The sequence below is a fragment of the Fusarium proliferatum genome (genome assembly GCF_900067095.1).
Source record: "Fusarium proliferatum ET1 genome assembly, contig: FPRO_scaffold011, whole genome shotgun sequence".
In the NCBI taxonomy this organism is placed as follows: Eukaryota; Fungi; Ascomycota; class Sordariomycetes; order Hypocreales; family Nectriaceae; genus Fusarium; species Fusarium proliferatum.
Window position 1 is genome coordinate 575045 of NW_022194800.1, and position 16472 is coordinate 591516.

A 16472-nucleotide genomic window follows, 5' to 3' on the forward strand; every position below is an offset into this window, starting at 1 on the left:
TCATAACCAAAAACGTGATGGCATTGTCACATCACTTGCCTGTTAGAGATACATAGGGAAGCCAAGGCGCGTGCTCGACCGCGAAGTTTCCGGAGTTTATATGTACACGACCCTCGCTCCCTCTCACATAATGATCCATCTTAAGGTATCTAAACGCCATTTTAAGCTGCTTAGTGAGCGTTGTTCTTGTGGTGGCCTAATGATTCCAGCATTAGCAAACAGCTCCCCTTCAACCTTGTGACAGGGAGACTTACGAAGGTGGAAGTAGTAGTTCTGAACGTAACCGATGCTGACAAGGAAGACAATCAGGTGAATGATAGCTATAACACAATCACTGTCAGAATCCAACAACTAAATCCAATCTTGAGAGAGGGTGTCCGTACGCTTGCCAGTGGGGTTCTTGCCGAAGTGCTTGGCCTGGTATCGGCCGAGGAGACCCTTAGCCTTGACCTCGGGGGCAGAACCTCGGGGGAGCTTCTCGTAGAAGCTGACGACACGCTGCATGCGGATAGCATCAGGAGCAGCGCCAATGGCCTGTGGTGGATCGAATTCTGTCAGCCTTCTGAATCTCCATCATGACGGAATTTCCCCCCATTGTCGATCGTCCATAAAAGTCCTCATCCATCCAAAACTCGTCGAGATCGAAAACGAAGTTGCGTAGGATAATAGTTTCATCGTATTCTGCGTACCTTAGGAGAAGCGACCTGTTTTTGAAAACCTGGTGTTAGTACCGGAATCAATCGGAGCACCGGGGATTTGCGCCCATAACCGAAGGGGCTCTCTCTCACCTTGGGGGGGATGAGCGTCGAGAGCGCTCGGCGGGTGACGAAGCTCATGATGTTGGTATTTCGGGCGGTTCGAGTCTCGAGAATTGGTCCGTCGAGGGTCTGCGTGACACTCAATTGCAAGGGCTGGAGTTTGAGGTTCTGTCGAGATGAACGGTCCCGCCCAGGTTCAGGTTCTTGCCGAAAAGCACTCGTTCCGCGACTTCGGCAAAACAACTGATCCGCTCCACCCAATCAGAATCACGCCGTTCAAGCTTCCTTCAACCTCAGAATATCGCCGCAGCAGCCATCACTCACTCAAGAAACGACACGCCCTCATCGCCAATTGAAAGCTACCGCCTTGCACCATGGCCGCCCTCCGATCTCAGAGTGCGGCTCGTATGCTGCGAAGCGCTGCTGCGCCCAGAGTCGCCCTCTCCGCCGCACCCCGACGATTCCAGAGCAACGTCACCCAGGCCAGCGGCACCATCACTGGCCCTGTTACCAGCGAGCCTGACTACAATATCGAAGCTGACAAGGCCACCTCGTACGATTCCTCGAAGCGCGATTGAAAATTTTCAAAAGATAATATCAGTGCTGACTTGATGCCAGCACCTACACACCTGTCCCTCGATCCATCCAGAATGGCACCGAAGAGATCCTTCCCGCTGCTGTGATCTCAGGCGCTCCCATGGAACTCCAGGCCCGAACGGTTCGGTTCGTCTGCCCACATACATGAACTCGAATATCGTCGAAAGCTTCAGCAACTAACAATTACTACAGCATCTACCAGGAAGCTAAGCCTGCGACTCAGTCCGGCGACTGGCGCGGTCGACGCTGGCGAATGGATTGGGATATTCTTCCTAAGGGACATCGATGGGAGAACCCTTTGATCGGTTGGCAATCTTCGGGTGATTTTATGCAAGGCACCCACATCAACTTCTCGAGCAAGGAGGATGCTATTCACTTTGCTGAGAAGCAGGGCTACGAGTACTTTGTTCAGGAGCCAAACTCTCGCAAGTTTGCACCTAAGGCTTATGCCAACAACTTCCTGTACTCTGCCAGAAAGCTTAAGCATATCAGGACGAAATAGATGACTCGGGCCGATCGGCTCCAAGTAAATGTTATAAAGGCTCTTTTAAGTTCAGTGACTTTCAACTACAATAAACCCTTTTCAGACAATGTCACCCATGAACTGCCATGCATGATAAATGAATGATTAACATTGCCTCTAGGATGCTGTCGAGGTCTATAGCCTATTTATGACAGCCTTTTCAGAACGCCCAACAGCCAGCCTTTGTCTTATTCATAATCCTTACCATAAGGATGTCAATCTTATCCCAAACGCCATGCGCTACTTGGACAAACAGCGCCACACAATCAAAACTACTACTCTTCGAACATGCCTCCAGGTCAGGTATCAATGTCACGTTGTAATCATGGGATCATGGCCGTTTCCAGTGTGAGGTCTAGGGCTGTCGGATTCTTCTCCGTTCAAGCCAATATCCAGTCGGTCAGGCAAGTTTTTACGCTTATCCCGAGCAGTATTTTCGGCCCAGACACGCATTCTGACGAGCTGGCGAATAGCTGCTTCACGTCTTCGGGATTGTCTTTCAAGGATGGCCCGATTTACGCTGTCTGCAACTTCTCGTCGCAACTCTGGCTCTAGCAATGCTGCTAACTGGGGCTCGCGCGCGTCAGATGGAATCAAGAGCAATGCCATGGTCCTCTCCAAGTCTTCTAGAAACTTGGGGTTCATGGGTGCTTTGGGGCCCAGTTCCTCAGTGGCGAAAGTGAGGGCTGGTTGAATATCTCCAGTCGCATTACAAGCGCGAATGAGTTCAATGAGTTGAAGCCGTAGCAAGGTAAAATGCAGTGCCTTATCTCCATCTAAGATCTTTGTGTCGAGTTAGCGACAATACATTCCAAAATTTATGAAATGAAGAAGTGAAAAGAAAGACAATCATAAAAAGTGGTTGTTCCTCATCAAAGGCCCGAAGGCTCTATGAGTGGTGCATGTAAAACTCGTGTTCTAATCATATAAAAAATGTGTTCAAGGAAGTGGAAGCGCATACCTGTGGGTCAAACTCATTGAGTGTCGTTATCGCTGTCTTAATATCACCACTGTGAATGCAGTTCTGGATTTCCTGCCTCGCTATAATAAACTGCGTGTCCTGGTGAGGCTCAAGATTGGCTTCCTTGGAAAAGTTTGCTGCCGCATTTGGATAACCTTCCATAGTAAGATAGTCCAGTATTAGAGCGTTGATATCACTTCAAAGACGTTAGCAACTGCTGACAAGAAAGTGCGTACAACGAGATGTATTGTATGGTGGGTTCAGAAAAAGAAGATTGATATCGTGTTTCCGCATTATATGCTAGGAGAGATTCCCATTGATAGTGCGTTCATCACTTGACCAAGGTAGGTGGCATGCTGAAGGGGAAGAGGATCGTACCTTTTGGGGGACTTGACATCGTGGACACGCCGGTCAAAGGCGTGCTTGACGGGAGTAGCTGTAGAAGCAGATGACGTCTGATTCTCGAGTCAGCACCCAGCTATACAAAGCTTGGGCTGAAGCTCGGCTTGTCGACAACAAAGCTCACCATTTTGTCTAACTATCCCAGCACGGGGATCGCTGCGAGTCGAAGCTTGAACGGAGACAGGTTAATCGACGGCACGGTATAGAAGCAATAGCCGGAAGTAGGCGATTCAGCGCATCGAGAATCAGGCCACAATCCAGGCTCGTGATCTCTATGCTACTCGTAGGAAAACTTTCTGTGTTTACCGAACGATGTAAAGAAGAAAGAAGAAAGGAAAAAAGAGAAGAGGTTGACGAAAGATGGAGGAGAAGAAAATATGATTGGGGCTGGAGGAAAAGTAGCGCCGTGTTCGTGGGTCCAAAGCCTGTAGCCTCATTACTAGGCCTGAGAACCAATCATGTCGACGAAAATCTCCACTGAGCTCTGTTCTGTCTGCCTCAGGTCTCCATCAATGACAGCCCCGCCAAATCAAGCTAAGGTCCCTGAGAATGAGCTCCGTTGTATGCCGCGGCTATGCCACTGCTCTCGATGAATCGATTTGGGCTGTGCAAAAACATCCATGGTATGACCCTAATCACAATTTGAGATGTCGATTCGATATTTTCGGTATAGTCCTCCTATTGTAATACAGCTAATGGGCTCTAATCCGGGCATCAAGGAGGGTCATGGTACCCTAACTCATGAGATCGATGTCATGAGCCAAGCCACGAATTACATGCCACAGAGATTGCAGAGGTCGCCATGATCGAGCTAGAGGCGTGATACCTACCTACCTTATAGTAGAACAGGGCTAGACTTACGGAGTATTTACAGTAGCTTATCTCTCTTGATTGTGCGGAGAACGCAATGCGCCTTCGGCCATCGCCGTCTTTCGATATACAGATACGGTATGAGGAGAACCCTGACGAGGACAAGTCGATCGTTAAAACATGGGCAGGGCCAGGGCTGGGCTGCTTTATCTTCTTACACTTCTGCTTTCTGACTCAAACACCAGAATATATCAATATATCTGCTATCACTCTCACTCTCATCTTTTCCTCTGGCCTATAGCTACAGCTGCTAGCAATAGCCCATTTCTTCACTGAAGCTCTCGCCACTGTCCCGCTTCTTCTTGGCCCTCTGTGGATCACACACGCGACGGGACCGTGCTCACTGCTCCACCAACAACGAGCAAGCCAAACCCTCAAGTCGAAACTTTGAAGGCACCATATTCGTACAGCTCGTGGGCATTGCAGGGCTAGTTTTCGGAGAGGAAAGTTTGAGTTCTCCAGTCTCGCCATTCGTTCATTCAATCCTCGTCTTCTTCGCTCCAAATCTCAGGTGACGGTGACCTCATCTCGAGAACTAGCCCACCGCAATGTCCGTCTCTGCAATCCCTGAAGTCAATGGCGGGCTCGAGAGTCATGTCACGGTTCAGAAGCGAGCTTACTATTCACCTCCTTGGGCCGATGTCAGCATTATCGGCGTCGCGGGCAGCTCAGGTTCAGGCAAATCGACCTTGTCCCAGGCTATCGTCAAGAAGTTGAACCTACCCTGGGTCGTTATTTTGTCAATGGCATGAATTCCTGAAACTATACTTCGAACATAAGCTCATATATAACAGGACTCTTTTTATAAGACCTTGACACCTGAACAGTCTAAATTGGCTTTTGCAAATGAATACGACTTCGACTCGCCTGACGTATGCTTCTTGTGATATCGGGTGAACTCCAGAATGGCAACTGATGCTATTCTTATAGGCCATCGATTTCGATGTTCTGGTTGATAAGTTACGGGATCTTAAGGCTGGGTATGTGTAGTTGATGACGGCTCTGGGATTTACACCTCACTAACGTCTCACCATACTTATAGAAAACGGGCCGAAATTCCTGTTTATTCATTCGCCAAACATTCTCGACTGGACCATACAACATCCATCTACTCGCCTCATGTACTTGTCTTGGAGGGCATTTTTGCGCTTTACGACCCTCGAGTGCTCGAGCTACTTGATATGGGTGTATGTTAAAACCGATGCCCTGTTGAAGCGTATGGCTTGGAACCTAACGCTGAATTTAGATCTATTGTGAGGCAGATGCAGATACTTGCCTGTCAAGGAGACGTAAGTCTTAATGTTAGGAAGACCTATGGAAGGGATTTCTGACCAGGTTGGTATAGTTGTCCGTGATGTCCGAGAGCGTGGGCGAGATATCGAGGGCATCATCAAGCAGTGGTTTGGATTTGTCAAGCCAAACTTTGAGAAGGTAAGCTCTCGGTATCAGTCACAGGGAATTCCTTACGAAGGCTAATTGACAAATCCAAGTTCGTCGAGCCCCAACGGAAGGTCGCTGATTTGATCGTACCACGAGGAATCGAGAACAGAGTTGCCCTTGGTGAGTTGTCGTAAGAACTTGAATCCCCGATTAAAATGCTCATGTTTGCAGAAATGATGGTTCAGTTTGTTGAGAAGAAGCTGTTCGAGAAATCAAGACATCACCGAGAGGCACTGTCCCGCTTGGAAGCAGCCAGTAAGGATTCGCCGCTTTCTGAACGGGTCGTGGTCTTGGATGATACACGACAGCTCAAATTCATGAACACCATCCTTCAAGATATTGACACAGATCCTGAGGATTTCATCTTCTACTTTGACAGGCTTGCGAGTCTGATCATTGAACAGTAAGAGATTGAGAGACTGTGAGTATGAAAGACTGCTTGTTCGCTAACACTTTATAGAGCCCTCAACAATGCCCATTTCGAGGCCAAGAATATTGTGACACCCCAAGGATACGAATACAAGGGTCTTGTATCAACGGGTGAGGTCTGCGCCGTTATTGTACTCCGAGGAGGATCGGCGTTTGAGCCGGCGCTTCGAAAGACTATTCCCGATTGCCGAACGGGCCGTCTTCTCATCCAATCCGACTATTCCACGGGAGAGCCGGAACTTCATTACTTGCGACTACCTGACGATATTGCAGACCAAGAAAGCGTCCTACTTTTGGACACCCAGATGGCTACTGGAGGTGCAGCGTTGATGGCGGTGCAAGTCCTGGTCGATCACGGCGTGAAGCAGGATCGTATTGTTCTAGCAACATACTCGGCCGGCAAGGTTGGACTTCACAGACTGACATCTGTTTTCCCAGAGATTACAGTCGTGGTTTGCAACATGCTCGACTACCAACAAGAACGATGGGTCGAGAAGAGGTATTTCCGCTGCTGATGGACCACTCATATATAGCATAGTCTGTCATGATATATGATGGCAGAATCTTGGAAACAACGCAGTGATTGTGGTAGTCAAATCAAGATTGACGATAGGGATTATCGGAATGTCCGGTAATTATATCCGTAAAGGAAGCAAATATACGAATAGCGCTGCCTTTGATTGCTGCGTCAGCTCTTCACAATCTTGAGATCCACCACAATGGGCATCTCATCAGCATCTGTAACGTAACTGACTGGGATCCACGAACGGGACGTCCGAAACCAACAGGATACTTGGAAAAAAAGAGGAGCCACTGTGTGATATTTGACGCAAGCCAGCCAAAGTCATGGGCATGGCGGCCGACGTATCCGAGAGGTCGATATGGCTTCAAATGAATACATGGGTTCGTCTATGTATGGCCTATGGTTCAATGACGATGGAAAATAAGATATTGATGTTTGAAGTGCGATATTGCTGTACAGTAGTGGAGTCGCCGATCTTCGGTTGTCATGGATCGCCAAGAAATTGGTGGTGATGAAGGGGAGAGCTCTGGTAATGACGTAGCTGTACCGTGCTGTAGGTACCGCCTCTGGAAGACTCAGCTGCAACCACCTCACATCCAGCTCATCCCTGATTGAGCTCCGTAAACGGGAAGATCCTTTTTTAGATGCATGCATTACACAATACAATCGAAACTAGAAGACTCTGTTTTCCTCTGCTTCACTCTTGTTCTCTTCCTGCATCATCCATTGAGTGTTCTCTCACTGACATTCTGTGCTTCCGCTCGTGTCATGATCTAGAAAGCACCAAACGGTTTCTTTGACCTCGTTGGCTTATCATTGATTGACGTCGAACATCCCACCAACTCCGCAAAATAATGCCTGTCTCTTCTATGATGGCCGCGCGACTGGCTCGCGCCGGTCAAAACAGGGCCATTACCAGCTCTCGATGCTTCAAACCATCTCTCGCTCCTCGCCCACTATACTCGTCGCAATCGCGAAGCTTCGTCAAGCTCACAGGGGCTTCGCCATCAATCACAAAGGGCTCTCCAGCAACGAGCCGAACCACCCGCCAGCTACCCTCCCAATTCTTCGTGCGCGCCCTTTCAGGAAAACCACTTCCCCAAGGAAAGTCTAAAGTCGTTAATTTTTGCTATCGCCTAGCGGCTTGGGTTGGCATCTCAATATCAGTCATCGGCGTTGGTATTGTTGGCTTCTTCATATACGATGCCAGCACATATTGCGAGCACCCCACTCAGAGCGATATCGATGTCTCAAAGATTGCCCTGCAGCCTCGCAGTGGTGGTGAAAAGAACCTGCCAATCGCCGAGGTGTTCATTGATGATGACGACTCGGAGGAGAAGCGTCGCCTCAAAGACAAGCCACGACTGGTGATTCTTGGTGGCGGATGGGGAGGCGTTGCGCTCCTCAAAGAGCTGAACCCAGAAGATTATCACGTTACTGTTATTTCGCCAACCAATTACTTCCTCTTCACCCCTATGCTTCCCTCAGCTACAGTAGGTACTCTTGAACTGCGATCTCTTGTTGAGCCTATTCGACGAATCCTGAGCCGGGTTAACGGTCACTTCATTCGCGCCAAGGCTGAGGATATCGACTTTTCGCACAAGATGGTAGAAGTGTCACAAGTTGACGCAAACGGCAAGGATATCAAATTCTATGTGCCATACGATAAGCTTGTCGTTGCTGTCGGTTCGACAACCAACCCTCACGGTGTCAAGGGTCTGGAAAATGCCTACTTCCTCAAGGATATCAATGACGCACGCATGATTCGAAACCAGGTCATACAAAACTTCGAGTTGGCCAATTTGCCTACATGTCCAGATGAGGAACGAAAGCGTCTGCTTTCCTTCTGCGTCAGTGGTGGTGGCCCTACAGGTGTCGAGTTCGCTGCTGAGCTTTTTGACCTTCTCAACGAGGATCTGACGAGGCACTTCCCCCGACTTCTACGTAATGAGATCTCAGTCCATCTTATCCAAAGCCGTGGACACATCCTGAACACATACGATGAGACTGTGTCACGGTATGCTGAGGAACGCTTTGCTCGCGACCAAGTTGACGTCCTCACCAACTCTCGTGTCAAGGAGGTCCTCCCTGACAAGATCATCTTCACACAGAAACAGGACGATGGCACAATGATCACCAAGGAGCTGCCTATTGGCTTCTGCCTTTGGTCGACTGGCGTTTCGCAAACTCAGTTCTGTCAAACACTGGCTGCTAAACTGGGCAAATCTCAGACAAACCGGCATGCTCTGGAGACTGACACCCACCTTCGTCTTAATGGCTCCCCGCTGGGCGATGTATACGCCATCGGAGATTGTTCTACAGTCCAGAACAATGTTGCCGACCATGTAGTCACCTTCCTGCGATCCTTGGCCTGGAAGCGTGGCAAGGACCCCGAGACGCTTCAGCTCAGTTTCGCTGACTGGCGAGGTGTTGCTGAAGAAGTCAAGAAACGATTCCCCCAGTCTATCAACCATCTCAAGCGCGTGGACAAGCTATTTGAGGAATTCGATAAGGACAAATCCGGCACACTCGACTTTGATGAGTTGACACAATTGTTAAAACAAGTTGACAACAAGCTCACATCCTTGCCTGCTACTGCCCAGCGCGCTCATCAGCAAGGACAATATCTTGCTCGCAAGTTCAACAAGATGGCACGCATGCATGAGGGCCTGAACGCCAACGACATTCGCGAGGGTGATGTTGATGCTGCTGTTTACAAGGCCTTTGAGTACAAGCACCTAGGCAGCCTCGCTTATGTTGGTAACTCTGCCATCTTTGATCTTGGAGAGGGTCGAAGCTTGGCTGGTGGCCTCTGGGCTGTTTATGCTTGGCGCTCTGTCTACTTTGCGCAGAGCGTAAGTCTGCGAACACGACTATTGATGGCTATGGACTGGACCAAGCGAGGTCTATTTGGACGAGGTTCGTATCCCTTCCCATTCTCACGAACATCTCTGACAATAAACAGATTTAATGAGTTTCTAAATCTATTCTTATAAATGTTTAATATTTGTCATTTCTTTAGATCTTGAGGCGTTGGAGCTTAGTATAGAGGCATAGCAGGACTTGCGAAAAGCACGTTTGTAGACGCGATGTTGCAGAGGAATCGCAAGTCTAATTTGCTTGATGGAGTTATGCTCTATGAGTTACGCTTCTGGGGCCCTTTTTTTTCGCAGCAAAAGTCAAAATATTATTTTTCTCCCTAAAACACCTAGACGCCCATCTATCTTTTATTATATCATGAAGTCCTTGTATGTCCACTTCTCCGTAAACTTGCGCTTGGCCTGTTTGTGGAAAGCAATATGTCTTCTGCTCTCAACCTTGCCACGCACCAACATGCTTCGGTATCTGTCCCGGAGCATGTTGCCCTCGGGCTTGAGACGGCGCAGCGAACTTTCGAGCTCATCTGGAAGGACAAGCTCAAGATCCCGTTCAGGAAGCTTATACTTGCCAAGCTGCTTGCGGCGCAACTTCTCGGCACGAAGCTCATCAATGGGGTCGGATTCGTCGTCTTTTTGCAAGACAAGTGCCTTGTTGCGGTCTCTCTCTTCAATCTCCTCGGCGATCTCCTGAATGCGCTGGGCTTGGCGACGGTGGGCCTTAAGGGCAGCCTTGTGTTTCGCGAGACGCTCCTCTTCCTTGCGGCGCTTGATGCGATTGCGCTGAGCTTGGGTCTTTCTCTGTGGGCGCTTGGCGGATGGCTTATCATCTTCAGCACCACTCTGGAATCCTTCCCATTCGGAATCCTCCTCCCACTCTGAAAGGTTGGCACGAGCCTCTGCGGCCTCAGCCTCAGCCGCTGATCGGGCTGCAGCCTCCTGCTTAATGCGCTCCTGTTCCTCTTTCTCCAGGCGTTTGCGCTCAGCTTCAAGAGCCTTCTCACTCTCTTCTTCCAGACGTTGTGTGTACTCGTCGAAATCAGGGTTGTAGCTATATCCTCCCGTGGGCTTGAGGACAGCAGGAACTTGCTTGCCACTCTCCAACAAAGAAAGGGGCTCCTTCTTCATCGACTTTGGAGCCTTGGGCTTGACCTCCTCTTCCAAGAAGTTTTCGGGATCCTTCGCCTGTGGCTCTGCAGGCATGTCCCAGATATCATAGGTGGCATCTTGTACTTGGACAGTATTCTGATGTTCTCCATCGGCCACTCGCTTTAGTCGCGCCAGCTCCTTGTGTGACACCCAATCAGTCCTTTGGCGTTTCACAGGAAGAATTCCGTTTGTTGTCTTATCACCCGGTCGCTTGCGCATGGAAACGGCGGGCACGGGAGAACGGGCATTGATGATCTCGTCAGCCTTGAGGCCCTTCTTGATGTGCTTGTTGAACTTTTTGGGGAGACCGGCATCGCCCTTAGTATCGAGAGTGAACAAGTCTTCAGAGGACTTCTCCTTGATAACACCACTATATAGATATTAGCAGAGCGAGAAGGAAGTGCTTAGAGTTTAGCTTACCCAGCGATAATCTCCTTGTTCAATTCTTCAAGACCCTTCTGCACCTCGGTTACATCAACATTTTTCCTCCATGCCTTCTTTCCTTTTCGCGAAGGCTGGTTGAACTGTTTGGGAGCATCGCCCCCGGTGGCGTTCTTGGACTGTAACACTGGCATATTTGCGAGACCTCTCTGGAAAAGGATATCGCGTTGTCAATAATGAAGAACGAAAATGCTGCTTGTTGATAGAAGTGGTGGGGGACCGATTTCTTAATTTTTTAGTGGAGCCGGGAGTCTCGACCCGCTACGGATACCTCCATACAAAATACGGAAGCAAATCAATCAAACGCTTAACTTGATGGGGACTCCGTAATGGACGGCAACAGATATGTTCTTATCGGCACGTGCACCTTCCTCGGATTCGTTCAGGGTGGCCTCCATGTCATATGCTCCTGCCAAATCCAGGATCTAGACGCTCCTTTCTCCAGATTCCAGCTGGTAATTAGCCTTTTATCCCTACGATACAAATTGCCACTCTGAGGTTGCATCATTCTGCTGTTCTTCCTTTTCTTGCGTCGCCAAGAAAAGAATCTATTCCTTGAAGAAACCGAGATCGCATCCTATCCTTTCCAGCGGCCTCATATCCATTAGCTTGACAGCTGTCAAATCCACCGTCCCTTACAAGCCTCCGAACGAGACAACAGAACTGCAAAGATGTCGCAAGCTGGCGGATCATACAATAACCCCTTGAAGAAGTTCAAGTGTGTACATTGAGAATTTACGTTCAAATCATTCAGCTAACACATGCTCAGGTTGGTGTTTCTAGGAGAACAGAGCGGTATGTCAATGTCGGACTGCGGAAGCGTCCGAGTCAAAATCACTAACAACCATAACAACAGTCGGAAAGACCTCTTTAATCACACGATTCATGTATGATTCTTTCGACAACATGTATCAAGCGACAATTGGCATTGATTTCCTCTCCAAGGTCAGGACCGTGACAGCCGACCCCTAGGCCAAACTAACATCTGCCCACTTAGACCATGTACCTCGAGGACCGGACGGTGCGACTGCAGCTATGGGATACTGCTGGACAAGAACGATTCCGAAGCTTGATTCCTTCTTACATCCGCGATTCAAGCGTAGCTGTTGTTGTCTATGACATCTCTAGTATGTGCCCCTGATGACCCCACTACCCGGCTACCCCCTCGCCCTCAATGTGGCTATGCACGAGTCGTGCTAACACCGCTCTTCTTATAGACGCTAAGTCATTTCAAAACACCAAGAAGTGGATTGACGACGTACGAGCCGAGCGAGGTAACGATGTTATTATTGTGCTGGTTGGAAACAAGACGGATTTGAACGACAAGCGGGAAGTGACCACACAGCAGGGAGAAGAGGAGGCAAAGAAGAACAACCTCATGTTTGTCGAGACAAGCGCAAAGCTGGGCCACAACGTCAAGAACCTGTTCAAGAGGATAGCACAAGCCTTGCCTGGCATGGAGGGAAGCGATGCCGCGGCGCAAGCTTCCAACCAGAGTGAGTATCTATGCCCGGCAATTCCGAAGGTAACTAACACGATGCTTAGTGATTGATGTCAAGACGAACAACTCGCAGCAGTCGCAAGAAGGCTGCGCATGCTAAATATGCCAGTACCGATTCGGGAATGGAGTACAGGAGTACCTGGGAAAACGCAAGCCGTACTCAATATGCGAAAGAAGCCTGGCTACCTCGCACACAACATAGGATATCAAGCATAGCGTGTGGATCTGAGTGCAGGAGCTTGTATAATACAACCAGGACTACGAGCCTACGATCGTTATATAAGAAACTTTAATGTTGATTCGACTGGCTTGCGCTGGTCAATCATTTCGCTTCTATCTCGTTACACTTTCATCAGCCATGCCGCTTCAGAACATCTTATGAAATGGTAAACGATCCGTTCCCTTTACTTCATTGGAGGTGTTCTCCCCATTTTTTATCGGGCTTGGCAATTATGCGTCAAGAACTGTTGCATCCTCAATGCCCTGTTCCGGTTTGTATTATGAACCGTTCAAGCCGCATTTTGTACTTGCACTTCACCATTGGCGAGGCCGAAATAAGCAGCAATTGGCTTCTGTGCTTGAAGTCGCTTGCCCAAATTCACGGCTTCACTACCGTTAAAGCCATGGAACAGTCCAATTTCAACGATGCCAGGGGTTCGGACCAATTCCTCAGCGAGCGCATTAACTTCCCAGGCACCGTCCTTTCCACGACCATCCCCTTCCGACTTGACATCCTTGGGAAGAAGCAAGGGAGAAAATGGGGCGTCGATAAGCCACATACCGTTGTCTGTCACGCATTCTCCAGCCTTGCTAGGGAGGCCTGAACGCACAACAGGGTTGGCTGAGCCCATTGCTCGAAGACGTGTCAAAACATCAGGGGCAGATAGGGGAAGGACTTCGATGGGAATGGTCTTCCAGGTGGTACATAATCTAGGAGATTGCTTTCGGTAATCTGGTAATTGTCAGTCTGTTTCAAATTTTTCGGGGACAAAACTACTCAGTGCATACCAGCAACGGCAATGAACTTCTTTGCAGCAATTGCTACCAGTTTCTCTTGGAACAGACAAGCACCACCACCCTTGATAAGGTTGAGATCCTCATCAACCTCGTCAGCACCGTCGAAGGCAACATCAAGAGGAACAGGAAGCCCATCCACCACTGGTCTCTCATCAAGATTGACAAGGTTGAGACCAGCAGCGCGAATGAGACCCTTTGACTGGCTCCCAGTAGGAATAAAGGTCATTCCCTTGTAGAACTCAGGACCCTTGCTGACAATGGCGTCGACAACGTAAACAACAGTACTGCCAGAACCAATGCCGACGAATTTGTAAGAAGCATCGAGGTGATCATTGACTGCCTGGTAGGCGGCCAATTTCTTGGCCGATTCGACTAGGTTCGCTGCCGAAGACATGGCTCTCGAATTGGACCTGTAAGTGAGACTGAGACCTTGAGTCGGTTTATAGCTGCGTATGTGGGTTGGTGGGATGTGCAGGACCCCGCGGTGCGGATGACGAGGGGTGGTGGGGAGATATCGTGGAGAAGTGTAGGGTAATTGAGTTAATTGAGTTGAGAAGAACCTAGCACCTCGAGCCAATGTTGTAGTTGAGTGGAAAGTGTGATGTGTAGAAGCTGATGACAGTATGGGTGGTTTCGGGATAATATAGTGTTTCATGAGAGACTTTTTAGGAAGAAAAGATGCAGTTCCGACCAGAGCCGGTGACTCTCTGGTGGAGAGATGTGAAAGCCACTTCATGTAGGAAGACAAATGGACCCTTTTCGCCAAGGGCAATCAATAAGCAAGCTTGGAAAACTACGGCAAATTAGAAAGTCAGGATATCTACCAGGGCACGAATGGGCAGTCGAGAAGGATCACATGTGATCAACTTCCCTCAATCACCCCAACTCGATGGGAGTCAGATCAGGAAGATGTTCTGTCGTGTCTTACGAATCAAGAGCTGTGATTTAGTGGGTCAGCGAAACGAATATCTGAGAGGGATCAAGAGACCCAAATGGGTTTTTCTAAACCTACCGCACTTCACCTAGAAGAGGCAAGCCCAAGCGCAGAAAGATTATCTACAGCTTGGGCGGGTTTGGGGCGGGTTTGGGATTTGGGGTTGCAGCAAGTGACGTGATGGCTTGCTGTCACCACCCTAAAACTCAAAAAGATTAAAGATGATGAGTCAGCATCATGATTGGCTGACAAGTTTCTAACTCAGCCCAGCTTTGTCGGTCACCACGTGATTTAAGATTACACCGGCAGTCTCGGGCGCAAGTTCTTGAGGCAGACCCTGGTTGCATCATTCATTTGTCCCTGTAATTTCGTTCTTCTCCTTCGCGTTTCTTATTCAGTCTCGATATCAACAAACGACGAGGAATAGTTCATTGAGTTCGAAGGTCCCGGAAGGAAAAATCACATTTTCACAAGAGAACGCGCCGCCATGTCTCGGTTTACTCGATCCCTCCGGGTACCCCGGCCTAAGGTAAGGAGGAGCACGCGACTCGATCCTGATATCGTCTCACAAGGATGGCGATGAGGTCAACAAATGCTAACTGAAGTGTTTGCAGAGCCTATTCGGCATCACCAGCCTCCAGACCGGCGTCGAACTCATTGCTTTGGCTCTCGTCTTCAACAAGATCACTGGCGTTTACGGACTCCTGGCCATTCTCACTGGATATCAGCTATCTCTCCTCCAGCTCTCAACATACGTCTACTCTATTGCGGTTCTCGTCGGACTAGCAATTCTTATTCCTCACGTTCGGCGACAAAGCCCCTTTGAATGTTTGGCGCTCGCATGGCTTTACATCATCGACACCGTTATCAATGCAGCATACACCGCAGCCTTTGGCTTGGACTGGTACTTCTCTACTCAACTGAGCGAGACAACCGAATCCAAGAAGACGGATCTCCCTAATTTTGTGGCTGAGGGTATGCAAGGCCTGCGCAAGGAGGCTGCCATGCATGGAAAAGTCGTTCCTCAGGAAACGGCTGCCAGCATGTTGTTGATTGTTGGCGCGACGTTGATCCGTGTGTATTTCAGTTTCATCGTCATGGCGTATGCACAGCAGGTGTTGCAAAAGTATATGCAGCTGATGATTCTGGAAGGCCCTGGCGTTGATGACCAAGAAGGCCCTTTCGCTGAGGATCTTCCTGACGGTGAGGGCCGCCGGGGCCGCCTTGGCCGTTTGATGGTATCATGTGGCAGAGCTTACTGGCTTGACACCCGGGAGTCTGATGAATGGGCTCCCAGCCTGGGAGGACCCAACAAGCCCGTCTCAGCGGGCACGCTCTCTGGCGAGGTTTAAAACCGTTTCATGCGGAATCTGCCGCGCATCACTGGGCGACCCTGATGAATCATTCTCAGGGCTAGAAGTCGGATGAACAATAAGCGGACAGGCCGGGAGGGAGAGTATGTTCTCTTTTTTACATTTCGTGGTGCAACATAGGACCGGTGTTTCAGGTTCAGCAATTCGCATGTTCATGGTCAATGAACAAAGACGATAGACGGAGTTTGTTTAGTAAGAATGTGGCATCTTGAAGATCCAAGAGGAAACAAGCATATGTCCAGTCCAACACGGAAAGCATGCCGATGACTCGGCCGGCACGGAGGAAGGGCGGCATATGCGGCGAAATTGCGGCATGTTGTGGATTCATTGAACGGCCACTGCGGGCTGTCAGAGCGGATGAGCCGACACAAGATGTTGAGTTACGGATTGCGTGATAGGGCCATCCCAGTTCAATGCTGAAAGACGTGAGAGGCACATGATTTTATCTCGTCATTGCACACTGGGTCGTCATGGATCGATGAGCGCAAGGTTCTTCTCTTGTATACTAGAGTTGTTCTGGATTATGAAATGGGTGCATTGAGTACAAAATATTGGGATAATGATAATACTTGCTACGCAGCTTAGCATTTAATACACCTTTTTGTTAGACAATGAAATTGAATACCAAGATCTGTTCTTTCACAAATTGCTATTGTCATCACTGTTTACTTTCATTGT

At 49.1% G+C, this 16472-nt stretch overlaps 9 protein-coding genes across 9 annotated transcripts; 5 read left to right on the top strand and 4 right to left on the bottom strand.

Annotated features, from left to right (window-relative positions):
- Window positions 1–170: 170 nt before the first annotated feature.
- FPRO_08384 (putative mitochondrial ATP synthase subunit f) lies at window positions 171–836 on the bottom strand (the record flags this gene model as incomplete). Its single annotated transcript, XM_031222046.1, has 5 exons — window positions 171–196; window positions 255–320; window positions 384–534; window positions 690–704; window positions 789–836. 5 exons carry the CDS (start codon window positions 834–836, stop codon window positions 171–173), a joined length of 306 nt encoding a protein of 101 aa, XP_031087544.1.
- Window positions 837–1132: 296 nt separating this feature from the next.
- Window positions 1133–1857, top strand: FPRO_08385 (putative NADH-ubiquinone oxidoreductase 21 kDa subunit, mitochondrial precursor; the record flags this gene model as incomplete). The annotated part of the gene is made up of 3 exons (XM_031222047.1): window positions 1133–1311; window positions 1377–1481; window positions 1548–1857. The coding sequence occupies 3 exons, from the start codon at window positions 1133–1135 to the stop codon at window positions 1855–1857; spliced, it is 594 nt and encodes a 197-aa protein (XP_031087545.1).
- A 333-nt stretch (window positions 1858–2190) lies between these two features.
- Window positions 2191–3368, bottom strand: FPRO_08386 (uncharacterized protein; the record flags this gene model as incomplete). The annotated part of the gene is made up of 4 exons (XM_031222049.1): window positions 2191–2661; window positions 2840–3035; window positions 3218–3294; window positions 3366–3368. 4 exons carry the CDS (start codon window positions 3366–3368, stop codon window positions 2191–2193), a joined length of 747 nt encoding a protein of 248 aa, XP_031087546.1.
- Window positions 3369–4659: 1291 nt separating this feature from the next.
- FPRO_08387 (putative uridine kinase) lies at window positions 4660–6495 on the top strand (the record flags this gene model as incomplete). The annotated part of the gene is made up of 9 exons (XM_031222050.1): window positions 4660–4839; window positions 4906–4983; window positions 5042–5091; window positions 5154–5298; window positions 5358–5400; window positions 5457–5542; window positions 5602–5671; window positions 5723–5954; window positions 6012–6495. 9 exons carry the CDS (start codon window positions 4660–4662, stop codon window positions 6493–6495), a joined length of 1368 nt encoding a protein of 455 aa, XP_031087547.1.
- An 862-nt stretch (window positions 6496–7357) lies between these two features.
- On the top strand, window positions 7358–9485 carry FPRO_08388 (putative NADH dehydrogenase (ubiquinone), 64 kD subunit, mitochondrial; the record flags this gene model as incomplete). Its single annotated transcript, XM_031222051.1, has 2 exons — window positions 7358–9422; window positions 9469–9485. The coding sequence occupies 2 exons, from the start codon at window positions 7358–7360 to the stop codon at window positions 9483–9485; spliced, it is 2082 nt and encodes a 693-aa protein (XP_031087548.1).
- Window positions 9486–9733: 248 nt separating this feature from the next.
- Window positions 9734–11103, bottom strand: FPRO_08389 (related to myosin heavy chain proteins; the record flags this gene model as incomplete). The annotated part of the gene is made up of 2 exons (XM_031222052.1): window positions 9734–10898; window positions 10949–11103. 2 exons carry the CDS (start codon window positions 11101–11103, stop codon window positions 9734–9736), a joined length of 1320 nt encoding a protein of 439 aa, XP_031087549.1.
- Window positions 11104–11640: 537 nt separating this feature from the next.
- Window positions 11641–12570, top strand: FPRO_08390 (putative Ras-related protein Rab-6A; the record flags this gene model as incomplete). The annotated part of the gene is made up of 6 exons (XM_031222053.1): window positions 11641–11687; window positions 11739–11764; window positions 11826–11914; window positions 11967–12096; window positions 12187–12465; window positions 12515–12570. 6 exons carry the CDS (start codon window positions 11641–11643, stop codon window positions 12568–12570), a joined length of 627 nt encoding a protein of 208 aa, XP_031087550.1.
- A 409-nt stretch (window positions 12571–12979) lies between these two features.
- FPRO_08391 (uncharacterized protein) lies at window positions 12980–13881 on the bottom strand (the record flags this gene model as incomplete). The annotated part of the gene is made up of 2 exons (XM_031222054.1): window positions 12980–13422; window positions 13479–13881. The coding sequence occupies 2 exons, from the start codon at window positions 13879–13881 to the stop codon at window positions 12980–12982; spliced, it is 846 nt and encodes a 281-aa protein (XP_031087551.1).
- A 1027-nt stretch (window positions 13882–14908) lies between these two features.
- FPRO_08392 (uncharacterized protein) lies at window positions 14909–15773 on the top strand (the record flags this gene model as incomplete). The annotated part of the gene is made up of 2 exons (XM_031222055.1): window positions 14909–14950; window positions 15036–15773. The coding sequence occupies 2 exons, from the start codon at window positions 14909–14911 to the stop codon at window positions 15771–15773; spliced, it is 780 nt and encodes a 259-aa protein (XP_031087552.1).
- Window positions 15774–16472: the final 699 nt, after the last annotated feature.